This window comes from Hippopotamus amphibius, chromosome 8 (genome assembly GCF_030028045.1).
Source record: "Hippopotamus amphibius kiboko isolate mHipAmp2 chromosome 8, mHipAmp2.hap2, whole genome shotgun sequence".
NCBI lineage: Eukaryota > Metazoa > Chordata > Mammalia > Artiodactyla > Hippopotamidae > Hippopotamus > Hippopotamus amphibius.
The window spans coordinates 19,612,854-19,635,640 of record NC_080193.1 but is presented as its reverse complement, the minus strand read 5'-3'; the positions used below and the strand labels follow the sequence as shown (position 1 = coordinate 19,635,640).

At 47.0% G+C, this 22,787-nt stretch overlaps 2 protein-coding genes across 2 annotated transcripts in view; both read right to left on the bottom strand.

Annotated features, from left to right (window-relative positions):
* The window catches only part of BCL7A (BAF chromatin remodeling complex subunit BCL7A), a 40,355-nt gene extending 38,991 nt beyond the window's left edge, over positions 1-1,364 (bottom strand). The window contains exon 1 of the mRNA XM_057746267.1: positions 1,344-1,364. The gene's annotated coding sequence lies outside the window, so the exon portion shown is untranslated. The remainder of the gene's footprint in view (positions 1-1,343) is intronic.
* A 1,131-nt stretch (positions 1,365-2,495) lies between these two features.
* Positions 2,496-22,787, bottom strand: part of CFAP251 (cilia and flagella associated protein 251) — a 68,254-nt gene continuing 47,962 nt past the window's right edge. The window contains exons 20-22 of the mRNA XM_057746271.1: positions 5,497-5,725; positions 3,956-4,057; positions 2,496-2,693 (exon numbers count right to left, since the gene is read on the bottom strand). Of these exons, the coding sequence (XP_057602254.1) occupies positions 2,557-2,693; positions 3,956-4,057; positions 5,497-5,725 (468 nt within the window). The 3' untranslated portion in view covers positions 2,496-2,556. The remainder of the gene's footprint in view (positions 2,694-3,955; positions 4,058-5,496; positions 5,726-22,787) is intronic.

The window sequence follows — 22,787 nt, the reverse complement described above, 5'->3', positions numbered from 1 at the left end:
AGTCTCAGGCACAGTTTCTGCCTGCAGTAATAATAGCTGCTGTCCTATTTTGAGCACTACCTTATGCCAGGAACACTTTATTTGTAATATCTCTTTTAATCCTCACCACCAGCCCAGGAGCTGTTCCAGGAGGAAACTGAGGTTTAAGGGATTAGCCACACCCAAGGGCACACAGGTTGCTGCTAACCCGAAGAGGCAGGACGCGAGCCCGGCCCGGCCCAGCCCGGCCTGCGCAGAGTGAGGTGTGTAAGCTGGACGCTCGCCCTGTGCAAGAGGGGCCCGGGGGTCTGGAGGAGAGAGTGGAGAGTGGGGGAGGCTTTGAGTGGTTCCTGGATGACCATGGCTTTTTCCACAGGTTCCTGAACTCTGGAAGCACCAGGCCAGGATGCAGAGCTCGGCGGCCAGAGGCTGCATCTGAAACAGTATTATTTTTTTCAAAAGAGCATCACATGGTGCTTTTTGGTGTCCAGCGTCGTGTCCCTATGTCTTGATGTTTGAGCCCAACAATACCATCTTCGGTGTCCCCTTTTTTTGTGGTTTCGCTGCTCTGCCACCCACATGGCTGGGCGAGCCTGAGTTCTCTGCTCACTCGGCAGGAAGGCTGCCCTCCACCTCCTCCCCTGGACCCGGGCACTGAGGCCCTGTCTCTCCACTACCTCCCTGGCCAGCAGGTGAAGAGGCCCTCCCAGGGCTGGAAGGTGCACGTAAGCTGCTTTTCGTCCTGGTCAGAGGAGCTGAGAGACACCCCAAGAAAAGTGCCAGAAGAAAGGGTGAGAAGGGGGCCCCCTGGCCAGGCTGGGCTGGAAGCAGGGCAGGAATGCCGATGACACGGGTCCCGCTGTCTCTTGCTACTGGGGCCTTCCTGGACCAATGGCTGCCCTAACCCTAGCCCTTCCTGGATGAACGGCCACTGTAAGCAGCACCACCGCCTCCCTGTACTGACTCAGTGCAGAGGGAGCGGCTCAGCCTGGGCCTGACGGTGGCTCCCGCTCAGCGGCCCAGCCACAGCGGGTCCAGCAGGTCACGGGCCGTTCTGCTCCAGACAACAACTCCAATACGTGTTGTCAATAAGAACCAAAACAGAAGGAGCCGGATCTGATGAAAGAAGCCCCTGGTGGGTGTCCAGAGTGCACCCAACTATTTTTTGAAGAGAACAAGTCACTCGAGAGTTTTCAGTTCCCGAAAACGTCCCCAGGAACTTTTTAACCGGCTTGGTAAGTCATCTGTCTCTCCTAAGCCCTTAGCAGCTGCAAAGCTGATTCATAAAGCTTGTTTTTCTTTTTTGTGTTTTTCAAAAAGAACAAAATGTAAACCAGCTTGCAAAGCCCCGGAGGTGTACGTACGATCGGACAAGCAGGTGCCTGCGGAACCCTGGCCCACGCCGGCAGTCCCGAGGTCGCGATGACACAGCCTGGTTGGGGGATACGGCTCCGTTCTGCATTCCGGGCTGGTCCATGGACTCACAGAGCCACGTGTCCAAGCGGCCGCCACGCAGGGGGCCCTGTGCCCAGAGGAGGACGCTGCGGCCCCTCTGCTTCTCTCACATGGGGGGAAGGAACGACCTTCGCGGGGGTCAGAAACGTCATCTCCAAGGCTGGTTTCTCCGGGGAAGGAGCTGGCTCAGATTGGAGGGTGTGTCGGACGGAGCACACGTGGAGAATAACCTTGAGTGAGACCTCATAACTGAGGACAAAACTCTTCAAATCAGACCATAACTTCCATCTGTTTACATGCTGAGGGTACCCTATTTTCAAGGTCAAAACGCCGCTGAAAACTTAGTCAGTGTTCCCTAAACATCCCCTGAGCCGGGGAACTGTTTTTGCCTGCTACGTGTTCCGCAGCCCAGTGGAGTTCAAGGCTGCGAATCAACCACGTTGGCCTGTGTGGTGCATGTGCTGTGCGAGGGGGTGGCTCACATCTGCTGAGTTCTGCCCCAGGGAGGCTGGCTGTGTGGTTTCTGGTTCAGGTGCAGCACACAGCTTTGCATTGACTCTGGCAGTTGCCACCGGGGTTAAGCATGGCCAGTGATGCGCTTCATAACGGCCGCACACAACTGCTCGGGGGTTTTGCTGATAAGAAGCCACAAGCCCGGGCTCTTGGGAGCCCAGAGCACCCGCCCACCCTCCTGTGAGGCTGGGATGATCCACATCAGGCCACGTCAGGCTGAGGGTCCAGGTGCCACTCAAGGGGATGGAAATATGGCCACGCGTGTGGCGAGGAAGGCCTGCTGCTGGCTGGGGCCCTCCCTGCCCCCGGGGGACCACGCCACCTCCTGGTCCTGTCCAAACCCCCTCCAGGCAGCACTGCCGTGGATTAGGCAGGAGAATGGCGGCTGGGGTCTCCAGCCACCCTTTCCATCCAGCTGCCAGTGCTTCTCTTGCCTCCACCCGGTTTTCTGTTTCAGAAACAGTGGAATGTCCAACTTTGTGAATTCCATCGCTTAACAGAAATTTGCTTTTAATGTCTAAACGTTCTGAAGATTAGAGTAGGGGTAGCAAAATGTGGCAAAAGCAGTACCTCTAGGAAAAAAAAACCACATACAAAGTCCTTTGTGCTTCAGACACTCCTCTCGACTTCACTGACCGTAGGATCTTGTCCAGAATCTTGGGAAATGGTTAAGCCAAGAATTTCAGTCGTGAATACTTCTGCAGTGATTTCGTCTGGAAGTTCTTCTTCAGAGAAAATTTCTGAACCTAAGCAAACAAGAAAAGAAAGCAAATGCCTTCATAATGATTAAGTTTCTAACTTAGCAGCATTTTCCAAAAATATGAGGAAATGACACTAAACAAAAGTGAGAGGTGCTTTGTACTGGGACTTGGCTCTGATTCCTTGAAAACCCCTGGGCGGGAATTGGTGAAAATCTTTCCTTTGTGGCTTGGGTTTGGAGCACTGTTACCCAAATCTCTGCACATGTCACTGGAAAGCCTCGACCACACGGCATCATTGATTTTACTGTTTTGAGACACTTAGGAACACTGTATACATGTGCATATATATAAAACAACTGGGAAAGTTACATTCTGAGATCCCAAATCCACAAGGAATGGGGTAGGAGAGCTTGCAGGTTGGAAACGATCGATTAGACACTGGAGTCTAGAATTGTCTGAGTTAGGAACCCTGTTCAATTTGAAATTGGGAACAGACAATGGAAGGAGAGGGAGAAGGAAGCCTGGTGAGGAGTCTTCGCTCCCGACTCTGCGGGGGCAGCGGGGCCACGCTCAGGGTCGTCTGTGGACACGGATCAGCACACGTGGGCCCAGGGGAGCTGACGGGGTTGGTTCCTCCCAGGCTTAAATTCGCAACCCTAACGTCAGGTCCATTTTCCTCCCTCCCGTGGACTAAAAGAAGGAAGTGGGAAATCCTCAGAAAGGAAAGGAGAGGAGAATTTTTTTCTTTTTTTTTTTTCTTTTGGGTGCACCACCTGGCATGTTCCCTGACCAGGGATCGAACCCACGCCCCCTGCAGTAGAAGCACGGAGTCTTAACCACTGGACCACCAGGGAAGTCCCAGGATAATCTTTAAAGACATTCAAGTTCTGGCAGCTTGAAGTCACGCTAGTGCCTGACTACTGAGGGGCTGCCCTCTCCTCGTCAAAGGCTCTCCTGCTAATACCTCTTCTGAAACAGCTTCTGAACTCTATCCTCTACTAGTGGCCAGGATTCGCCTACCTAAGCTGGAAAGATGAGGACTGGGGTGGGGGAATAAAGGGAAAAAACGAGGCCAGGAGACACAAAGCGCGGACAGAACATGGGAACAAAAGCTTTCATTTCAGACGTGACCACCGCTCCCTGGCCTTTTCATAACTTATTCATGTTGGGTTCCCAACAGACTTGCTCTGCTGTGTGCGTGGTATGAAGGAGAGTGGCTTGCACCAGTCAGGAGACATAAAAGCACTCAGGTCACCAACAAATAAGTGCACCCCAGCAACATGCCCGGACAGAGCCCGCTGTGGTACCTTTGACAGAGGCGGCTGCGGGCTCAGATTTCCAGCCCTCGGGATTCAGTCCGAACAGCGTGGTGAAGCAGTCAGACACCTCCTCTTCTGTCATGTGCTCACCTGGGAATCGCAAAGGGAAAAGGAGGCTGTTCAGCTCGGGGGACTGAGCCTCAGTCAGAGCTTAGCATCATTGTTTCGAGGTCTTCAGCAGAATGATTCCACTGTTTCCTTTTCTTGAGATGCAAAAACAATCTAGGGAGTCCCGTGTTACTGTCGCATAGACTTCCTTGTATGGTTTGTAAAAATGGGACGCCAACCCAGGGGGACTGTGTCGGGACTTGTGCAGAGAAAGAAGACAGCTTTCTGATAAAGGCTGTGCTTGGCTTCATTGCCAATTCCCTCACCTTATAAGCACCAGTTCAGCTAAGATGAAACGATCAGCCAGAGAAAAAGGCTGCTTGACTTCCTCACATAAAAGAAGGTGGAAAATAGTAGGTGAAAATGAAAATTTTGATGGGGGGCGGTGAGAGGGAGGCCCAAGGGGGAGGGCATATATGTATACAGATAGCTGATTCACTTTGTTCTATCTACAGCAGAAACGAACACAACATTGCAAAGCAATTATACTCCAATTTAAAAAAATATAAAATATTTAAAAATATATACATATTGAGATAGAGCTATATGTAATGAGGTGGATAGATCTAGAGTCTGTCATACAGAGTGAAGTAAGTCAGAAAGAGAAAGACAAATATTGTATACTAACTCACATACACGGACTCTAAAAATGGTACTGATGAACTCAGTGACAAGAACAAGGACGCAGATGCAGAGAATGGACTGGAGAACTTGAGGTTTGGGGGCGCGGGGGGTGAAGGGGAAGCTGAGACCAAGCGAGAGAGTAGCACAGACATATATATATACTACCAACTGTAAAACAGATAGCTAGTGGGAAGTTGTTGTATAACAAAGGGAGTTCAGCTCCAGGATGGAAGATGCCTTAGAGGACTGGGACGGGGAGGGTGGGGGGGACTAGAGGGAGGGTGGGGGGGGAGTCGAGGGAGGGCAGGAATACGGGGATATGTGTATAAAAACAGATGATTGAACTTGCTGTACCCCCCCAAAATAATAAATAAATAAAATTTAAAAAAATATATATATATATATACATATTACAAAGTTATAGTAATCAAAACAATATGAAAAAAGATGAAAATTTTTACTTTGGAGTGGTTTTTTTCCACAAATGCAACCCAATCCCGTAGCAGCCCCATGAGGTTGATGGCTGGCACTTGTATTCCTGCTTCACGAGGGAGGGCCCTGAATTTCGCAGTTCCAGGAAGTTGGAACATAAACTGCATCCTTCTGGTTCCTGACATCCTTCCCTTTACCCCATGTTTGCCAGCCGCATGGGTCGGTAAGCGGCATCCTCACGGCTGAAGTCCTGTCAAATCAGAGACGCCAGAGAGAGGCGGGTGCGAGGTCTGTCTCCCCAGCTCAGTTCTCTCCAGTGGGAACGGCCCAAGGGTGTTATGAGATATACCTACTTATATAGTTACCTTTAGTTTGAAGCAGTTTCAGAAAATCCTCTCTTCGAATAGCTTTCTTTCCCTGTGAGTTGGTGAAACCGAGGATGTCAAAGCTCTGCTGGATACCAGTCATAGTGTTACCAAAGGGTGGCCTGTGATTGAGGTAAACTCTGAAGAAATCCGGTAGGTTGATTTTGTCAATTAGTTTTCCAGTGTCCACATACTCACTAAATCTGATTTCGTTAAACATATCTTCAATCTAGGAAAGAGGTTTAGAAAAAAAGAAAAAGAAAAAAAAGACCATGGTAAGCAGAAAAGACACTTTGATAGACTTCTAAGAATTGGAGAGTAACAGCCAAATGTTCGCCGTTAGCTTAGAACACGTCTGTTATGGGTTGACTGTATCCCCAGCAAGAAAGACAAGTTGGGGCTTCCCTGGTGGTGCAGTGGTTAAGAATCTACCTGCCAATGCAGGGGACACAGGTTCAAGCCCTAGTCCAGGAAGATCCCACATGCCGCGGAGAAACTATGCCTGTGAGCCACAACTACTGAGCCTGCGTTCTAGAGCCCGTGAGCCACAACTATTGAGCCCACGTGCCACAAATACTGAAGCCTGAGTGCCTAAAGCCTGTGCTCCGCAACACGAGAAGCCACAGCAATGAGAAGCCCGCACACCACATGAAGAGCAGCCCCCGCTCGCTGCAACTAGAGAAAGCCCGCGCGCAGCAATGAAGACCCAACACAGCCAATAAATAAGTAAATAAATAAAATTAAATTAAAAAAAGAAAGATAAATTGAAGCCCTAACCCTCAGTCTCTCAGAAGGTGACCTTATTTAGAAAAGGGTCGTGGCAGATGTCGTTAGTTAAGATGAGGTCATGCTGGAGTAGGGTGGGCCTTTCATGCAATATGACCAGTGTCCTCATAGAAAGAGAAGAGGGACACTCAGGGCCAAGATGTGATGGCCCCGAGGCAGAGGCTGGGGCGATATGGCTTAGGAACGCCAAGGAACACCAAGGATCGCTGGTAACGGCAGGAGCTGGAAGAGGCAAGGACGGATTATCCTCTCCGCATCTCACGGAGCATGGCCCTGCTGACACCTTGATTTCAGATGTCCATGAGAGACATCAGCTCCTGCTGTGGGAAGCTACCCAGTTAGTGGTACTTTTACAGCAGCCCCGATCCATCGTCCAACTGGCAAATACGATTAGCACTGGCATGGACAGTATTTCATTTTATCGCTTTTTGCCTAAGTATCTCACAGTGCATCCACGATGTCCTTGCTCTGTGAAGAAGATATTGGTTTCATTTAAAAGACAGGATCAGAAAGGGATGAGATGGAGCTATATGTAATGAGGTGGATAGAACTACAGTCTGTCATACAGAGTGAAGTAAGTCAGAAAGAGAAAGACAAATATTGTATGCTAACTCACATATACAGAATCTAAAAATGGTACTGATGAACTCAGTGACAAGAACAAGGACGCATATACAGAGAATGGACTGGAGAACTCGAGGTTTGGGAGGGGGCGGGGGGTGAAGGGGAAGCTGAGACGAAGCGAGAGAGTAGCACAGACATATATATACTACCAACTGTAAAATAGATAGCCAGTGGGAAGTTGTTGTATAACAAAGGGAGTCCAACTCGAGGATGGAAGATGCCTTAGAGGACTGGGGCGGGGAGGGTGGGGGGGACTCGAGGTGGGGGGAGTCAAGGAATGGAGGGAATATGGGGATATGTGTATAAAAACAGATGATTGAACTTGGTGTACCCCCAAAAAAATAAATAAATAAATAAAAATTAAAAAAAAAGACAGAATCAGCAAGAACTTAGAAATTAGTTTATATGAATAAGCAAATAATTCAGTGTGAAGCTCAAATACAGGACCTATGGCTGTGCTGAGGTTCTTAAGACAACTAACTGCACCATGGTCCTTTTTTCCTTTCTTTTCCATTTTTATCCTGCAATGTTTTATATACACAAAAGATTATATGTAACATACATGCAACTTATGTGATGTAATTTTTAAAATGAAGACCTAAGAAGCAATCATTTGGGACTTCCCTGGTGGTGCAGTGGTTAAGAATCTGTCTGCCAGTGCAGGGGACACGGGTTCGATCCCTGGTCCGGGAAGATCCCACATACCTAGTGGAGCAACTAAGTCCATGAGCCACAACTACTGAGCCTGCAGTCTAGAGCCTGCGAGCCACAACTATTGAGTCCCTGTGCCACAACTACTGAAGCCCGCACACCTAGAGCCCGTGCTCTGCAACAAAAGAAGCCACTGCAATGAGAAGCCCGTCTACTGCAATGAAGAGTAGCCCCCGCTTGCCACAACTAGAGAAAGCCCGCTCACAGCAACGAAGACCCAATGCAGCCAAAAATTTAAAAATTAAAAAATAAATTTATTTTTAAAAAAGCCATCATTAAAAATATCAACACAGTTGACAAATCTTAAGGGAGACTAATCAAGAAAAAAAAAGACTCAAATTATTAAAATCAGGAGTGAAAGAGGGAATACCAATTCCAATCTTACAGAAATGAAAAGGAGTAGGAGCAACTATATGCCAACAAATCAGATAACTTAGGTGAAATGGACAAATTCCTAGAAAGTTACAAATGACCAAAACTGACTCAAGAAGAAATGGAAAATGTAAACAGACCTATAACAAGTAAACAGACTGAACTGGTAACTTTACAACTTCCACAATGAAAACCCAAGGACCAAATGGCTTCATTGGTGAATTCTACCAAATATTTGAAGCATACCAATTCTCCACGATCTCTTCCAAAAACAGAAGAAAAGGGAACAACTTCCCAACTAATTCTATGAGGTCTGCTTTCTGATCTGGAAAGTTATTCTTTGCGTATTTTCCAAATTTTCTAGAATGAGAAGAGAGCTGACATGTCTGTGGATTCCAGTGGAAATGAGGTGCCAGTTAATGCAGGGCTCCTTGTGTAACTGGTGAAATGCAGGGAGGAGAGAAACAGAACACAGAGACAGACAAAACACCCCTCACTCCCATCAGCCTTCGCTGTGCAGTATTTTTGTCCCACGTACATTGCAGTCGGCTAAAATTCAGAAATCTGAACTGTGCCTGACAAAGGGCTAGAAGTGAGTAATTCATTTTGGTGTGTACATTGTAAACTAATATGTATCCCTCCAAATTGTGGGATTTTGAATTTTATGGGGAGGGATGGGGGAGGGGAGAGAGAGAGAGAGAATGAATGAGAAAAAGAGCCACAGAAAAGAGGGAAATAAAAATTTTCCCCAGAGCACGAACTCTACTTTGCTCTGCAGGAATAATCAGGAAGAGAATCTATATTTGTACACAATATTTATCAATAGATAACCAATTTCTCCCTGTCCACTAAATAAACGTAGACCAAAAATTGAAAGAGCACCAGTTTGAAGCAACGCCAAATATCAGTTTGTCTGGGGCACCCTAGTGTCTTGGTCTTGCCTCAGATATCAAGAAGAACATACAAACCTCTTGCAGTCCAACCATCTGATCATAATTTCTGTGAAAGATCTGGGGTACCTTGCTTCTGCTTTTTCCCATGCATATCAAATATATATGTCTTTTTTTTTTTTTTGCAAAACTCGTATGAGTATATACCCTTTTTTGCAACCTGCTTTTGTATCCTGCTTTTTCCCTTTTTACACTGTATCTTAGTAATCACCTAATATTTTCAAAGAGGCCATATATTCTCAATGCAACATTCTAGGAATGGTCTTCAGATGTAACATCATTGGTTATGGATACAAACGAACCATAAATGGTACTAAGTAGCTCTAATAGGTAACATTTTCATATACAGCATTTATTGAGTTTACAGTTATATACAACCACATGTTAAATTATGTATAATTTTGTGTATAAATAAAACCATACAGTAGCATATTATTTATAGATTCTACTATAGGATTTTAGTAGTATTAGTATATGCATGTGCTACTACTTACTATGAGCTAGAGGAGACTGGGGCTGAAACTATGATCTCTGATGACAGACCTAGATTCAAGCCCCAGCTCTGCCATTTTCTTTTTCTCTTTTTCTTTTTTTTTTTTTGGCTGCACTGGGTCTTCACTGCGTAGCACAGGCTTTTCTCTAGTTGCAGCGCAAGGGCTTAGTTGCCTTGCAGCATTTGGGATCTTAGTTCCCTGACCAGAGATCAAGCCCAAATCCCCTGCATTGGAAGGCTAGTTCTTAACCACTGGACCTCCAGGGAAGTTCCTCTGCCCTTTCCTATATGACTTTGGGTGAGTAACAACGTCCCTTATCCCCAGTTTCCTCAATCTCAAAAAAGGGGGTAATAGGGTAAACCATTTGCTGTGGGCTGATCTGCAGCTTACTGTGACAGTATCTAAAGCACTGACATAATGCCTGACACACAGTCAGCACTCAACAGGCAATAACTGTTCTTGTGATTACGATACTTTCTATGCCCTTGCTAATTACAATGTGTGTAATTACAACATAAATTATAACTTATAAACACATAAATTATAATGTAAATGATATGTGTTACATTATAAACACAATATACGATTTAAACTCAATTCAGAAACAGGAGACTAAGCCAAAGATGACACAAAGGAATCCAAAAGTGCCTGGAGTTACTCATACCCGGAGCGTTCCAAAGATCTCAGGGAACATTCTTGGCACAAACCACTCCGTAGGTGATTCATCTCTTACTCTCTTTCCCGAAATGACTGATGAAAAATCACTGTTCAACAAGCAGGGAGCTGGCAGCTTTGGCATCATGACATTTCTTTCCCGAGCCTACTTTGCAAGTGTTACTTGAAGAGGCAGGTTCTGCTACATGTGTAAACGAGGTTCGAGCTTGGGAGAGGAACCTCAGAGTCGGAATGGAAGGCTGAGAGCCTTCCCAGGAGCCCGGCGGAAGGAGCGGGAGGCCACACGGCCGCCCAGAGCGCTCTGGCTGGCCTCAGCCAGGCCTTTTATTGGCATTCTCACAATGGCCCGTCACCCACTAAGGCAGTGGTTCATTTGATTCACCCCGGGGAGCTTTAAACGTTCTGAGGCCCAGGCCCCATTCCCAGAGATCCTGACTTAATTGGTCTGGGGTGGAGTATGAGAAGTCATAGTTTTTAAAAGCTCCCCAGGGGACATGAATGTGTGGCCAAGGCTGAGAAGTATGGCTTTAAGGCAGGAGGTCTCAAACTTTATCAGGCATCAAAACGATCAGGAGGGCCTGTTAAAACACAGACTGCTGGTCCACCCCCCACCCCCAGAGTTTCCGATTCTGTGAGTCTGGGCCAGGGGCCGAGAATCTGCTTTGCTTGTAATCCCCAGGTGAGGCCTATACTGTTGGTCTGGGGGCCACAGCTTTGAGAACCAGCTCTTACACCACAGGCAGTTAGCGGAGGTGATGCTTGTGCCAAAAAGAATCAGCACCGGGCATGTGATTTTCATCAGAGTAATGGTGGGTGGCAGCTGTGATGCATGTTCTAATTCTCTGGGCCCACATCTGTCTCCTCCATTAAGCTGTAGCAATAGCGTTCGTCTCTATTTCCACAGCAGCTTCGCACATTGTGGAGGCCCAGAGAAGTGTTTACTGAATGAATGAATGAATGAATGAATGAATGGGTGGATGGATGGAACACCAGCGGCATGATGGAGGCCATGGAAGAAGGTCTCTTAAAACTCACAAAAGGGACGTCCCTGGTGGCCCAGCGGTTGACTCTGCCTTTCCACTGCAGGGGGCACGGACTCGATCGCTGTTGGGGGAAGTTCTGCACGCCACACAGTGCAGCCAAAACAAAACAAAACAAACACAAAAAAACCAACTCACAAAAGGCTTATTGAGAATAACAACTTACTGCCCTATTTAATGTAGTTCAATTACTGAGCATTTTGGTTTGGTGTTGGGCGAACGGAAAGCAAGTCACTCAGTTATTACTAGGACACCCCTGCATGCTAGGAGTGTACAGTCAGCCAGTCAGTCAGCAAATATTAAGCACCTACTAAGTGCCAGACGCTGGTCTGGGCCCTGTGAAGAGACACTCAGAAGACCACACACATGTACACGTACACACACGAAGTGAGGTAACAAGACGTCTCCATCACCGAGTACTTAGCCCTGTGCCCACACCTAGGGGCTTTTCTAACCTATCCAGGCCCAGGCGCCACCCCTAGGTTCCGCTGATTGGGGGGTGGGCCCAGGTATCAGCATTTTTGTAAGTACCTCCAAGTAATTTTAACATGGTTGGATACTGTGGCTCTAAAAGATTCAGCACCAAGATGCGGGAGACTGACATCCAGGGCTGGAGGAGCTTTCAGCAAGGTGGGCTTGGAAGCCTGCGTGGAAGAGATGGGCTTGGGAGGATCCAGGCAGTGGGAGGGGAGGTGAAGACCCTCCAGGTGAGGAAACAAGTGTGAGGAGGGGGGGCATGAGTGAGGGGTGCCAGCGAAACTCCTCCAAAGCAGTTTCTGCGTGCCTCTCATCGCTGCTGTGACAAGCGACTACACACCTAGCGGCTTAAAGCACACAAACTGATCTCACAGTTCTCAAGGTCACAAGTCTGAAGTGGGCTTGAAGAGCCCAAATCGAGGTGTTGGTAGGGCTGCATCCCCTCTGGAAGCTCTAGTGGAGAACTGGCCTCCCTTCCTTTTCCAGCTTCTAGAGGCCACCCGCATTCCTGGGCTCGTGGCCCCTCCCACCTTCAGAGCCAGCAGTCTCATCACTCAGTCGGACCTCTTCTTCTGTCACCACGGCTCCTCCTTGGACTCCAGACCTCCTGCCTTCCTCTTATAAAGACCCTCATGATCACACTGGGTCCACTGGGTAATCCAGGATGATCTCACCTTGAGACCCTAATACAATCATACGTGTGAAATCCCTTTTGCCAAGTAAGGGAAGTCGCCAACCCAGATTACACGACCCCCCCCTCCCCATTCTAGGCCACACTCTAGGAGTCCTCAACCCCAGGATCCCCTTCCCAGATAAGCCAAGCCCATTCCTAGGGCCTGTGGGGGGTCTCTTCCTGAAGCTGCTCTCCTGAGAGTGACCTGTGTCCTGGAGTGCACTGCCCACCCCGCCCCCCAAGGCCTGAAGGGCGGACAAGGATGGAGAAAGTGGTGAGAAGACCAGTGGGTGGCCGCCAGCCTGCCTGGCTCTCCCCATGCTGCCCATTCAGGTGCGGAACCCGGAGGAGTCCCAGAATTCCCTGCTTGAACCAGCTTGTGCTAAAGGTAGAACTGTCAAAGTCAAGGGCTTCCCTGGTAGAGCAGTGGTTAAGAATCCGCCTGACAATGCAGGGGACAAGGGTTCTATTCCTGGGCCAGGAAGATCCCACATGCCACGGAGCAACTAAGCTCACGAGCCACAACTACTGAGCCCTCGTGCCACAACTATTGAAGCCCACATGCCTAGAGCCTGTGCTCTGCAACAAGAGAAGCCACCGCACTGAGAAGCCTGCACACTGCAAATGAAGAGTAGCCCCTGCTCTCCACATCGAGAGAAAGCCCATGCAGCAACAAAGACCCAATGCAGCCAAAAATAATAATAATAAAAAATAAAATATTTTAAAAAAAAAGAACTGTCAAGGTGGAGTATCTATTCAACTGCTTGTCGTTTGAGGTTTTTTTTTGTTTGTTTGTTTTTTTGGCTGCACTGCACAGCTTGTGGGATCTTACTTCCCCAACCAGGGATTGAACCCGGGCCCTGGCAGTGAAAACATGCAGTCTTAACCACTGGACTGCCAGGAAAATTCTGATTTATAACTTTTAAACTCTTAGACAGTCGGCCCCTGGGCCTGCGCTGGCACCGCTGCCCAGGCCCCGAGACATGAGGGTGGCCTGTCCTTGGAGGGCCAGAGTCTCCTGGCCCAGGACTGCTTTACTCCTGCCTCTGTCATTCTCCCCATAGGCCTTTGGGTTTGTGATCCTGCTGTCAGCTGCAGGGAGCCACTGATGGCCTTAGAATTATGTTTTATAATTAAGTTTTATAACTTCCCTGTCAAACGGAGAGGAACATGATACATTTGAACTGGGGCCATTCCTTGTTTTTATAAACGGGCTCCTGGCGCGGGTCGGTTTCTTTTGTGATCGTTTCATAGACTCGCAGGCTGGGAGGACTCTCTCTCCTCCTTACACCCACCTAGTGCTCTCTGAACCGTCCTTGGCAAATGAGGAGACAGTCTTTCATCACAGCATTGTCTTCGCCTCACATGCCCTCCTTGTGGCCCATCCCGGCAGCGGCGTTTCCTCACTGACCTGGGGCAGGGAAGGAGGGGGCTGCGCGGCAGGTTCCAGGGCTGCAGACACCTCTGCTATTGACACATTGCCCTGTTACTCACAGCTGCCCCCTGCCTCCTCCAGTAACTGTATCTGACAACAGCTGCCTCTGTCTCCGCGGTCAGGTCCTGCCCACAGGAGAAGGCCAGCCTTCGGGTGCTGGGCCACAGCGCTCTCTCCCTGCTGTCTGCCAGCCGCGAGGAGACTCGGAGACAACAACACTGCCATTCCCAGCACCCTTTACAGTGACCTCCGCCCAGCCCCTCACAGGGCCCAGCCCGCAAGCACCTCCAGGGATTCCTCCCTGCTCTGGAGGAATGTTTTTCAAGGTTTTAAAACCTGAATGACATGACAAGTCCTTCACCTTGTCCCAAACCCACAATCGAGGGTTTGTTAACTTAAGTGCCTGCAGCTCTCCGAAATTCTGACCCTGCCTTGTAGCTGCATCCAGAAGCATCATACGGGTCCTGGTTCAGGTAAGACACAGTATGAATGGAAGACAGTCTGGCAGCTCCTCAAACTGTAAAACATGGAGCTAGCATTTCACACAGCAATTCTACTCCAGGGTATACACACAAGACACACACGCACACACACACCCTGCTACACAAAATCTTGTACACAAGTATTCACAGACGGCAGCATTATTCACAATAGCCAAAATGTGGAAATAACTCAAAAGTCCATCAGTTGATGAATGGAAAAATAAAATGTGGTATCAATATGAGTGAATAGACTATTACCTAGAAAAAGGAATGAGGACTTCCCTAGTGGTGCAGTGGTTGAGAATCCACCTTCCAATGCAGGGGACACGGGTTCGATCACTGGTCCAGGAGGATCCCACATGCTGCAGAGCAACTAAGCCCGTGTGCCACAACTATTGAGCCTGCGCTCTAGAGCCTGCAAGCCACAACTACTGAGCCCAAGTGTCACAACTGCTGAAGCCTGAGCGCCTAAAGCCCGTGCTCTGCAACAAGGGAAGCCACCACAATGAGAAGCCCACGCACGACAACAAAGAGTAGCCCCCACTCGCCGCAACTAGAGAAAGCCTGTGCGTAGCAATGAAGACCCAACGCAGCCAATAAATAAATAAATTTATTTTTAAAAAATTATTTAGAAAAAGGAATGAAGTACTGATTGTGCTACAATGTGGTTGAACCTTGAAAACAGTGAAAGGAGCCAGACGTGAAAGATCTCACCACTACCTGATTCCATCTATGTGAAACATCCAGAAGAGACAAATCCACAGAGACCGGGAAGTAGACTAGTGGTTGCCAGGGGCTGAGGAGCAGGGGATGGGAGGTGACTCCTAATAGGTACAGGGTTTCTTTTTAGGGGGATAAACATGTTCTAGGATTAGAGAGTGGTGATGGTTGCACAACTCTGTGAATATACTATAAGCTACTGACACAATTTAAAGGGGTGAATTGTACAATATGTGATATATCTCAACAAAGTTGTTCAAAAGGGAGAAAAATAACATGGAGGTGAAGCCATGGCAAAGGCAAGTAATGAAGCAAATAACATCAGTATTTTTAAAAGTGTATTTTTCACCAGGACTATGATCTATTCTTTTAGCATCATAAAACCAGGAAAGATGAATACATGCTTGTTATAAAAAATTCAAACACTGGCGATGTGAAGAATAGAAGTAAAGTGCCCTGTCACTCCCCATCCCTCAGCGTTCCATGTCCTGACTTGTAGGTTTCCTCCTTGTTGGCACTAAGACAGGCGTGGGGTCTGAGGCCAGCCAGCTGGGATGCAGACCCCGGCCATGCCCTCAGTCGCTGAGTGGCCGTGCAAGCTTCCTCTTCCCCCCTCACTTTCCCTGTTGGTAAAATGGAGCCGATAAAAGCGTCTCCCTGCCTGGGGACTAAACACCAGGGAGGCTGGCACGGTACTTGGCTCGCAGTGAGAAGAGCCGGTCTGCCATTGCGGCTATTGCTGCTGTTGGTGTTGTTATACTGTTATCAGCTGCCTTCTTTTTTAGTGGCCGCACAGCATTTTAGGATTTCTTTCTTTAGATGCTGTAAGTGTGGCAAACAGAAATCATTTCGTCTTGCCCTGATCTCTGCAGGGGGCACAGCGCTCCCTGGCCTAGGGCTCTCAGTGGCCAGGAAGGCCTCCAGACAGCAGTGGGCCGTTTCTCTCACCTTCAGGATGGAAACACCTCTTGACGTTTATGTTTCAGAGCAAATCCAACACACTGAGGACCTCTCTTCAAAGTGCGAATTTCCAAATTCCCATGGGGTCTTCATCACAGCAGAAACTGTGCCTGTGACCACTGGCTCAAATTCCTCCTCCTCCTAGGAGGGCGGCTGCACCACTTGGCTACGCTCCCTCCATCCCAGCTGGGACCACGGTTTAGCCACAAAGATTAGCACACAAGGCTTCGGGAGGATTTGTTCGTTTATCTTTCTGGGTTTTGTTCTGAATACAAAAGCAATGCAAGCTACTGCTTGTAGTTAAGAAAAATTAAATTCTATAGAACTGTATGTACGCCCCTCCCCTCCCCCCAGCAGTTTACAACCTGAATAGTCTCCTAAGGAGGGTGGTTGCGACTAAAAGGGAAGTTTTTTCATTTGTAGACCCTTGGGATGGACTCATACTGCTGATTTGGAAATAGAAGCTAAGAGCTGAATTGGCATGGCCAGCAGAGGGAGAGGAGCAGGCGCTCCTGGGGGAGGGAGGGAGGAGCAGAGCAGTGAGGGCTGCGTGGGGTCAAGGCCAGCAAGGAAGCCCCGTGGGGTGGTCATTGGGACTGGGAAGAAGGTCTAATAAGCAGTTTTAGGTAAATTGCTGTGAAAAATGTGGTTATACATGAACCTTTTTGGTGATTTGCAGTTTTTCAGGAATGGGCTTTCTGTTTTTACAGAAACGGAAGAAGCAGCTGAATGTCCTCGAGTCTGGAATGACAGGTGGATGGAGTCTGCACACGCACACGAGGGAGCCCTGAGGCCAAGAGAGCGTGAGCCCCCAGGAGAGCCCCAAATTCTGATAGGCGGGGACCAGGGCTGGGTTCCAGCTGGTACCAGAGGCCCCAGCTGACAGGGGTGATGCACAGAAAGTGGAGAGTGAAAGCTCTCCCGAATCCCATGCCTCAGAAGTCAGTGCTGTTAAAGGTTTGGGAGACATTCTTTTAGTTTTGCTAGGCATATACAAGGCCTATATATTACTGTTAATGAAGTGAGGCCATGCTTCACATTCTGTTTTACAACTTGCCTTTTGTCCTTTAACAACAAAACCAGCACATTCTTTCTGAGTCAAGAATCACAGGTCAGGGACTTCCCTGGCAGTCCAGTGGTTAAGAATCCACCTTCCAATGCAGGGGACGCAGGTTCGATCCCTGGTCGGGGAACTAAGATCCCATGTGCCTTGGAACAACTCAGCCCATGCGCTGCAACTACTGAGCTCGTGTGCTCTGGAGCCCGCAAGCCACAGCGAGAGAGGAGCCTGAGCACCTCAGTGAAGAGCCCAAGTGCCACAATGAAAGATCCCATGGGCTGCGACTAAGACCTGACGCAGCCAAATAAATTAAATTAAATTAAAAAATTTAAAAAATAGAATCATAGGTCAATGTCACTGTTTAGTAACTACTAAGTGCAGGTGTGCCTTACTTGATTTATCACATCTCCCATCAATGGACATTAAGATGGTTTTAACTTTTCACTATTATAAACTATCCTGCAGTAATTGTACGTCACTATTACACTTGCCTGAATTTTTCTGTAGGATACACTCCTAAGAGCAGAATTGCTGGGTCCAAAGATAAGCACATTTTAAAAGTGAAGTGATTCTTTACTTCCTCTCCAAACCCTCCTAAACAAGGCTAAAGCTGCTGAATACACCAAATACTTAGAGCTTTTATTAATTACTCTGAGATCAAACAATTATGTCAGGGATTCTATCTTCCTCATCGTCTTTATGGTCAAACATGACTGGTGAGCATCATCCATTCACTGGTTCATTCACTCAACTGACCAAGATCTGCTGAGCATCCACGATGTGAGCTCTCGCTGGGCACACACCTTGCTGCCAGGATCAGCCTTAATTTATGGAACTAAGTGGTCACACTGCTGTTAATTCACCGCAAAAACCTATCAAGAATCTATAACACTCTGCAAGCTAAACAGAGATGTAGCCCACGTGACCAGGGAGTGTGTGATGCATGGGCCGGGCCCCAGCATGATATCCCAAAGTCCTGGAGGGAAAAGTATATCTACAAAGATGGAAGATGAAACTTTCTCATATGTGCAATCAGCTATACAAACTGTGAAGGACCCTGACGTAGGAACCCAAACCTAATTTCCTTCTACAACATTTAAGCATTACAGATCTTTCTTTAAAAAAAACAAAAACAAAAAAAACCACGCAGATTTGTAAGAGCAGCCCACCCCACCACTTTGGCTGTGTTCTGCAGAAGATGGGAGGCATGAGGAATTATTTGGGGAGGGTTATATTCTTGTATAATTTGGCTTCAATTTACCACACTGACTAGAGTCAAATTCCCAAGGCAGTTAAAATGACGTAAGAAAAATATAAATAATGTATAGTCTTGTGGGGGCTGGCTTGAGTCTCTGTTTCTAAGTCTTTCAAGTAACCAAGTGTTAAAATACTCTATTAGCTGAGCATACTTCTTCATGCAGCTTCTCAGGGGAGGGGGAACAGCTGCATCTTAATAGGAAACGTTTCATTAACCACGACAAAGCCTGGGTTTAAAAGTTTCAAAGCCTCGAAAACATTTTTATTAAAATCGCTATAAATCTGATGGAAATAAGAGATCAAAAAGTTCTCCCCACGGAGCTTCAGATATAAACTAACTCATCAATGAACAATGTTTGCACACGGATGTGGCCATATCTGGATCGGGGGCCTGCAGAAAACATCTCCAAAGAGTAAATATATTTTTTAAGTGGATTAAAAACCCTGGAGTCCAGGGGATTTATGAAGACACTGAGTGGGGCACTGAAACCCCTTTTCAGCAGCTGCAGGGAGACACGCAACAGTCAATGAAAACCCTGCAATGACCATTTTAATGTGGGTAAAATAATATTCAATGTCATTTTATAACATTTGTTGCAGACTAACCTTTTTTTCTGGGTACTTTTTTTTTTTCTGGCGACACTGCATGGCTTGGGGGATCTTAGTTCCCCAATCAGGGATTAAACCCAGGTCCTTGGCAGTGAAAGCACGGAGTCCTAACCACTGGACCGCCAGGGAATTCCCTTTGGGTACTTCTTACTCGTCAGCAAGATTCTAATAGGTTGTTAAGCTTTATTATTTTTGGCCAATGATAGGACAACAGAGTGAGCCCTCGGTGATTACACTTCTTACTTCTAGAGGAAGCAGGAAAACCACAGTCACTCTGTGCCACCCTCCTCCTACAGCGCTTCGTGTGGCAGGTGTGTGACGGTCAGAAAAGCTAAACACCCAGAATCTCCTTATCAACAAAGCAGGACTGCAGAGGACACATTTACATGAGCCCAGGGTTTACAATCAAGAATTCTGAGTGAGGGACTTCCTAGGTGGCACAGTGGTTAAGAATCTGCCTGCCAATGCAGGGGACACAGGTTCGATCCCTGCTCCAGGAAGATTCCACATGCCGCAGAGCAACTAAGCCTGTGTGCCACAACTACTGAGTCTGTGTGCCGCAACTACTGAAGCCCACGCCTAGAGCCCGTGCTCTGCAACAAGAGAAGCCACTGCAATGAGGAGCCCGTGCATCACAATGAAGAGAGGCCCCCGCTCACCACAACTAGAGAAAGCCCATGTGCAGCAATGAAGACCCAACACAGCCACGAAATATATAATAAATAAATAAACTGTCACTTGTTGAGTTTAACATTTAAAAAAAGGGCTTCCTAGGTGGCACAGTGGTTAAGAATCCACCTGCCAATGCAGGGGACACGGGTTTGATCCCTGCTCCAGGAAGATACCGCATGCCGCAGAGCAACTAAGCCCATGCGCCACAGCTATTGAGCCCATGTGCTGCAACTACTGAAGCCCACGCACCTAGAGCAGCCACGGCAATGAGGAGCCTGCGCACCACAACAAAAAGTAGCCTCCACTCACCACAACTAAAGAAAGCCCGCACACAGCAATAAAGACCCAACATAGCCAATTAAATAAATAAATAAATTAATTAATTAAATTAAATAAAAATAAAATAAAATAAAATAAAATAAAATAAAAAAAGAATCCTGAGTGAGAAGGCTACCATCAGTTTGATGACTTTCGGGCACCTACATAAAGCCTCTTTACCGGACCAATCAAGAAAATAAAAAAACTAACGTTAGAAAGGGTACTGTAAACAAAGGTCCACGGGGTCAGAGAAGCATTCACCTAGAGGCCTTTTATAATCACACATCCAGACACGAGGACAGGATGGTGAAGACAATAACACTGGATGGTGTTTTTCAAACATTTAGCGTGTGCCTTGTACTGTGCTAAACAGATACTCATTTAATCGTCACAGTAATTCCAGGAGGTGGGTACTACAATTAGCCCCATCTTATAGATGAGGAAATTGAGGCTTGGAGAGGTTCAGAAACTTGATCAAGTCCCACAGCTGGCGAGTGGTTACAGTCAGGATTCAAACTCAGGGCCACCCGACCCGGAAGCCTGTGCTCGCAGCTGCTACCCAGTGCTGCCTCCCTAGTAAGATGGCTTGGATCTGCGGCCACCAGAGAGCTCCTGAGCGCTTACAGGAAATATGAGACGTATGGCCCATGATGGTATCTAGGTGACTTTCACATGAACATGAACCTCAGACACTGCAGGTCGCCACTGAGTCTGTGTGGCTTTGTGGAGGAGGGCCACTCTCCAGCTGGACTACCAGGTACGGGGCCAAGTGGAAAGGAAAATGCAGACCCCTAGGCCCCATGCTTGGAGATTCTGATTGGCTAGATCTGGGATAGGGCCCAGGAATCCGATTTTTTTAGTAAATACTCCAGGTGATTCTGTTGCAGCTTGTCAGTTTGGGAAACAATGTTCTAAGGAACATGCTTTAGAAACACAGCTCTAGGGAACACTTTTATGTGGGTTGCGCAAACTTTCTGGATAGTTGCTTCTGTTTCTGACCATGTACTTTTACAAAATACACCCTGATCAAAAGACCTTTTGAGGAGCTTAAAAGAATCCCTGGTATTTTTAAGGTACTCCTTCAAGACTCGGCTGGGTTTATGGGCTCTGAAAGCTCATTTCTTCAGACGCTATTCGAAGAATAAAAGTGACCTTCGAGTCATACTTGGAGCACCCAAAAAAAAGGTGATTCTGGGTAGGCCACTGAAGCCAAGGGAAATGACTGGGACCACAGCTCACATCACTCAAATGTGCTCAAGACGCCTAATGTGAACGTTGTGTCTTAGCTGGGACTCAGGAGTTACGTATGCTTCATGGTGAGCTGAAAATGCCACATTTCTGGAAAACTATTTGGCAACAAATCCTTAAAGTTCATATTCTCTGATCCAGTAATTCTATTTCTAGGACTCTGACCCAGGAAAATAATCAGAAAAGTACACAAAAACCATACGCAGAGATGCGCATCACAGCCGTGTCTCTGACAGCTGAAATACTTCAGACGACTGTCAGCTGGGGAATGGATCCACTGAGTATACAGCCTTTAGAAAGCATGCTGTCTATAGCAAACTGAAAAGCTTCTGCACAGCAGAAGGAACAAAATGAAAAGGCAACCTATGGAATGGGAGAAAATATTTGCAAACCACACATCTGATAAGGGGTTGACATCCAAATTACATAAGGAACCACAAGCAATAGCAAAAAGCCAAATAACCCACTTAAAAATGGGCAGAAGACCTGAATAGATGTTTTTCTAAAGAAGATATTCAAATGATTGACAAGTACACGAAAAGGTGCTCACATCACTAACCATCAGGGAAATGCAAATCCAAACCACGAGCTATCACCTCACACCTGTCAGAATGGCTTTTATCAAAAAAAAAACAAAACAAACAAACAAACAAAAAACAAGAGAAAACAAGTGCTCACAAGGATGTGGAGAAAAGAGAATGCCTGTGCATTGTTGGTGGGAATAGACAAAAAAAATGTGGGTTGTATCTGTGTGCATGATGGAATATTATTGGAATATTAGCCATAAAAAAGAAGGACATTCTGCCATTTATGACAGCATGGAAGGACTTTGAGGGCACTATGCTAAGTGAAATAAGTCACACAGAGAAAGACAAATACTGTATGATCTCACTTGTATGTGGAATCTAAAAATATTTGAACTTCTCTGGTGGTGCAGTGGATAAGACTCCGAGCTCCCAATGCAGGGGGCCCAGGTTCCATCCCTGGTCAGGGAACTGGATCCCACATGCATGCTGCAGCCAAGAGTTCACACGCCACAACTAAGGAGCTGGCGAGCTGCAACTAAGGAGCCTACATGCTGCAACAAAGAAGTCAGTGAACTGCAACTAAGGAGCCCTCGAACTGCAACTAAGACGGGGTGTAACCAAATAAAAGATCATTTAAAAAAATTTTTTTAACAATTAACTCATAGAAACAGAAAACAGAGTCATGGTTGCCAGAGGCAGGGAGTGGGGAGTGGGAGAAGTGGGTGAAAAGTGGTCAAAGGGTACAAACTCCCAGTTATACGCTAAACAAGTCCTGGGGAGGTAAGGTACAGCATGGGGACTCAAGTGAACAATACAGTACTGTATATTTGAAAGTTGCTAACATAGCAGATTTTTAAAGTTCTCACCACACAAAAACTTGTAACTCTGCAAGGGGATGGCTGTGCTAACTAAGCATACCGTGGTCATCGTTTTGTGCCACTCGTCTGTATGTATATACAATCACCATATTGAATACCTTAAAGGCACACAATGTTATGTGTCAATTATATCTTAATAAAGCCAGCAGTGAAGAGCATATTATCAAGGAATTTTCACCACATGCTCACAGAACAACAGTTACTGAGAATGTTGCGATACACATATATATATACATACACACATACTATAAAATACTGAGCCATATACCGATACGTACCTATATACACCATATAACAATTCTTTGTTTAAAACATATCTATAT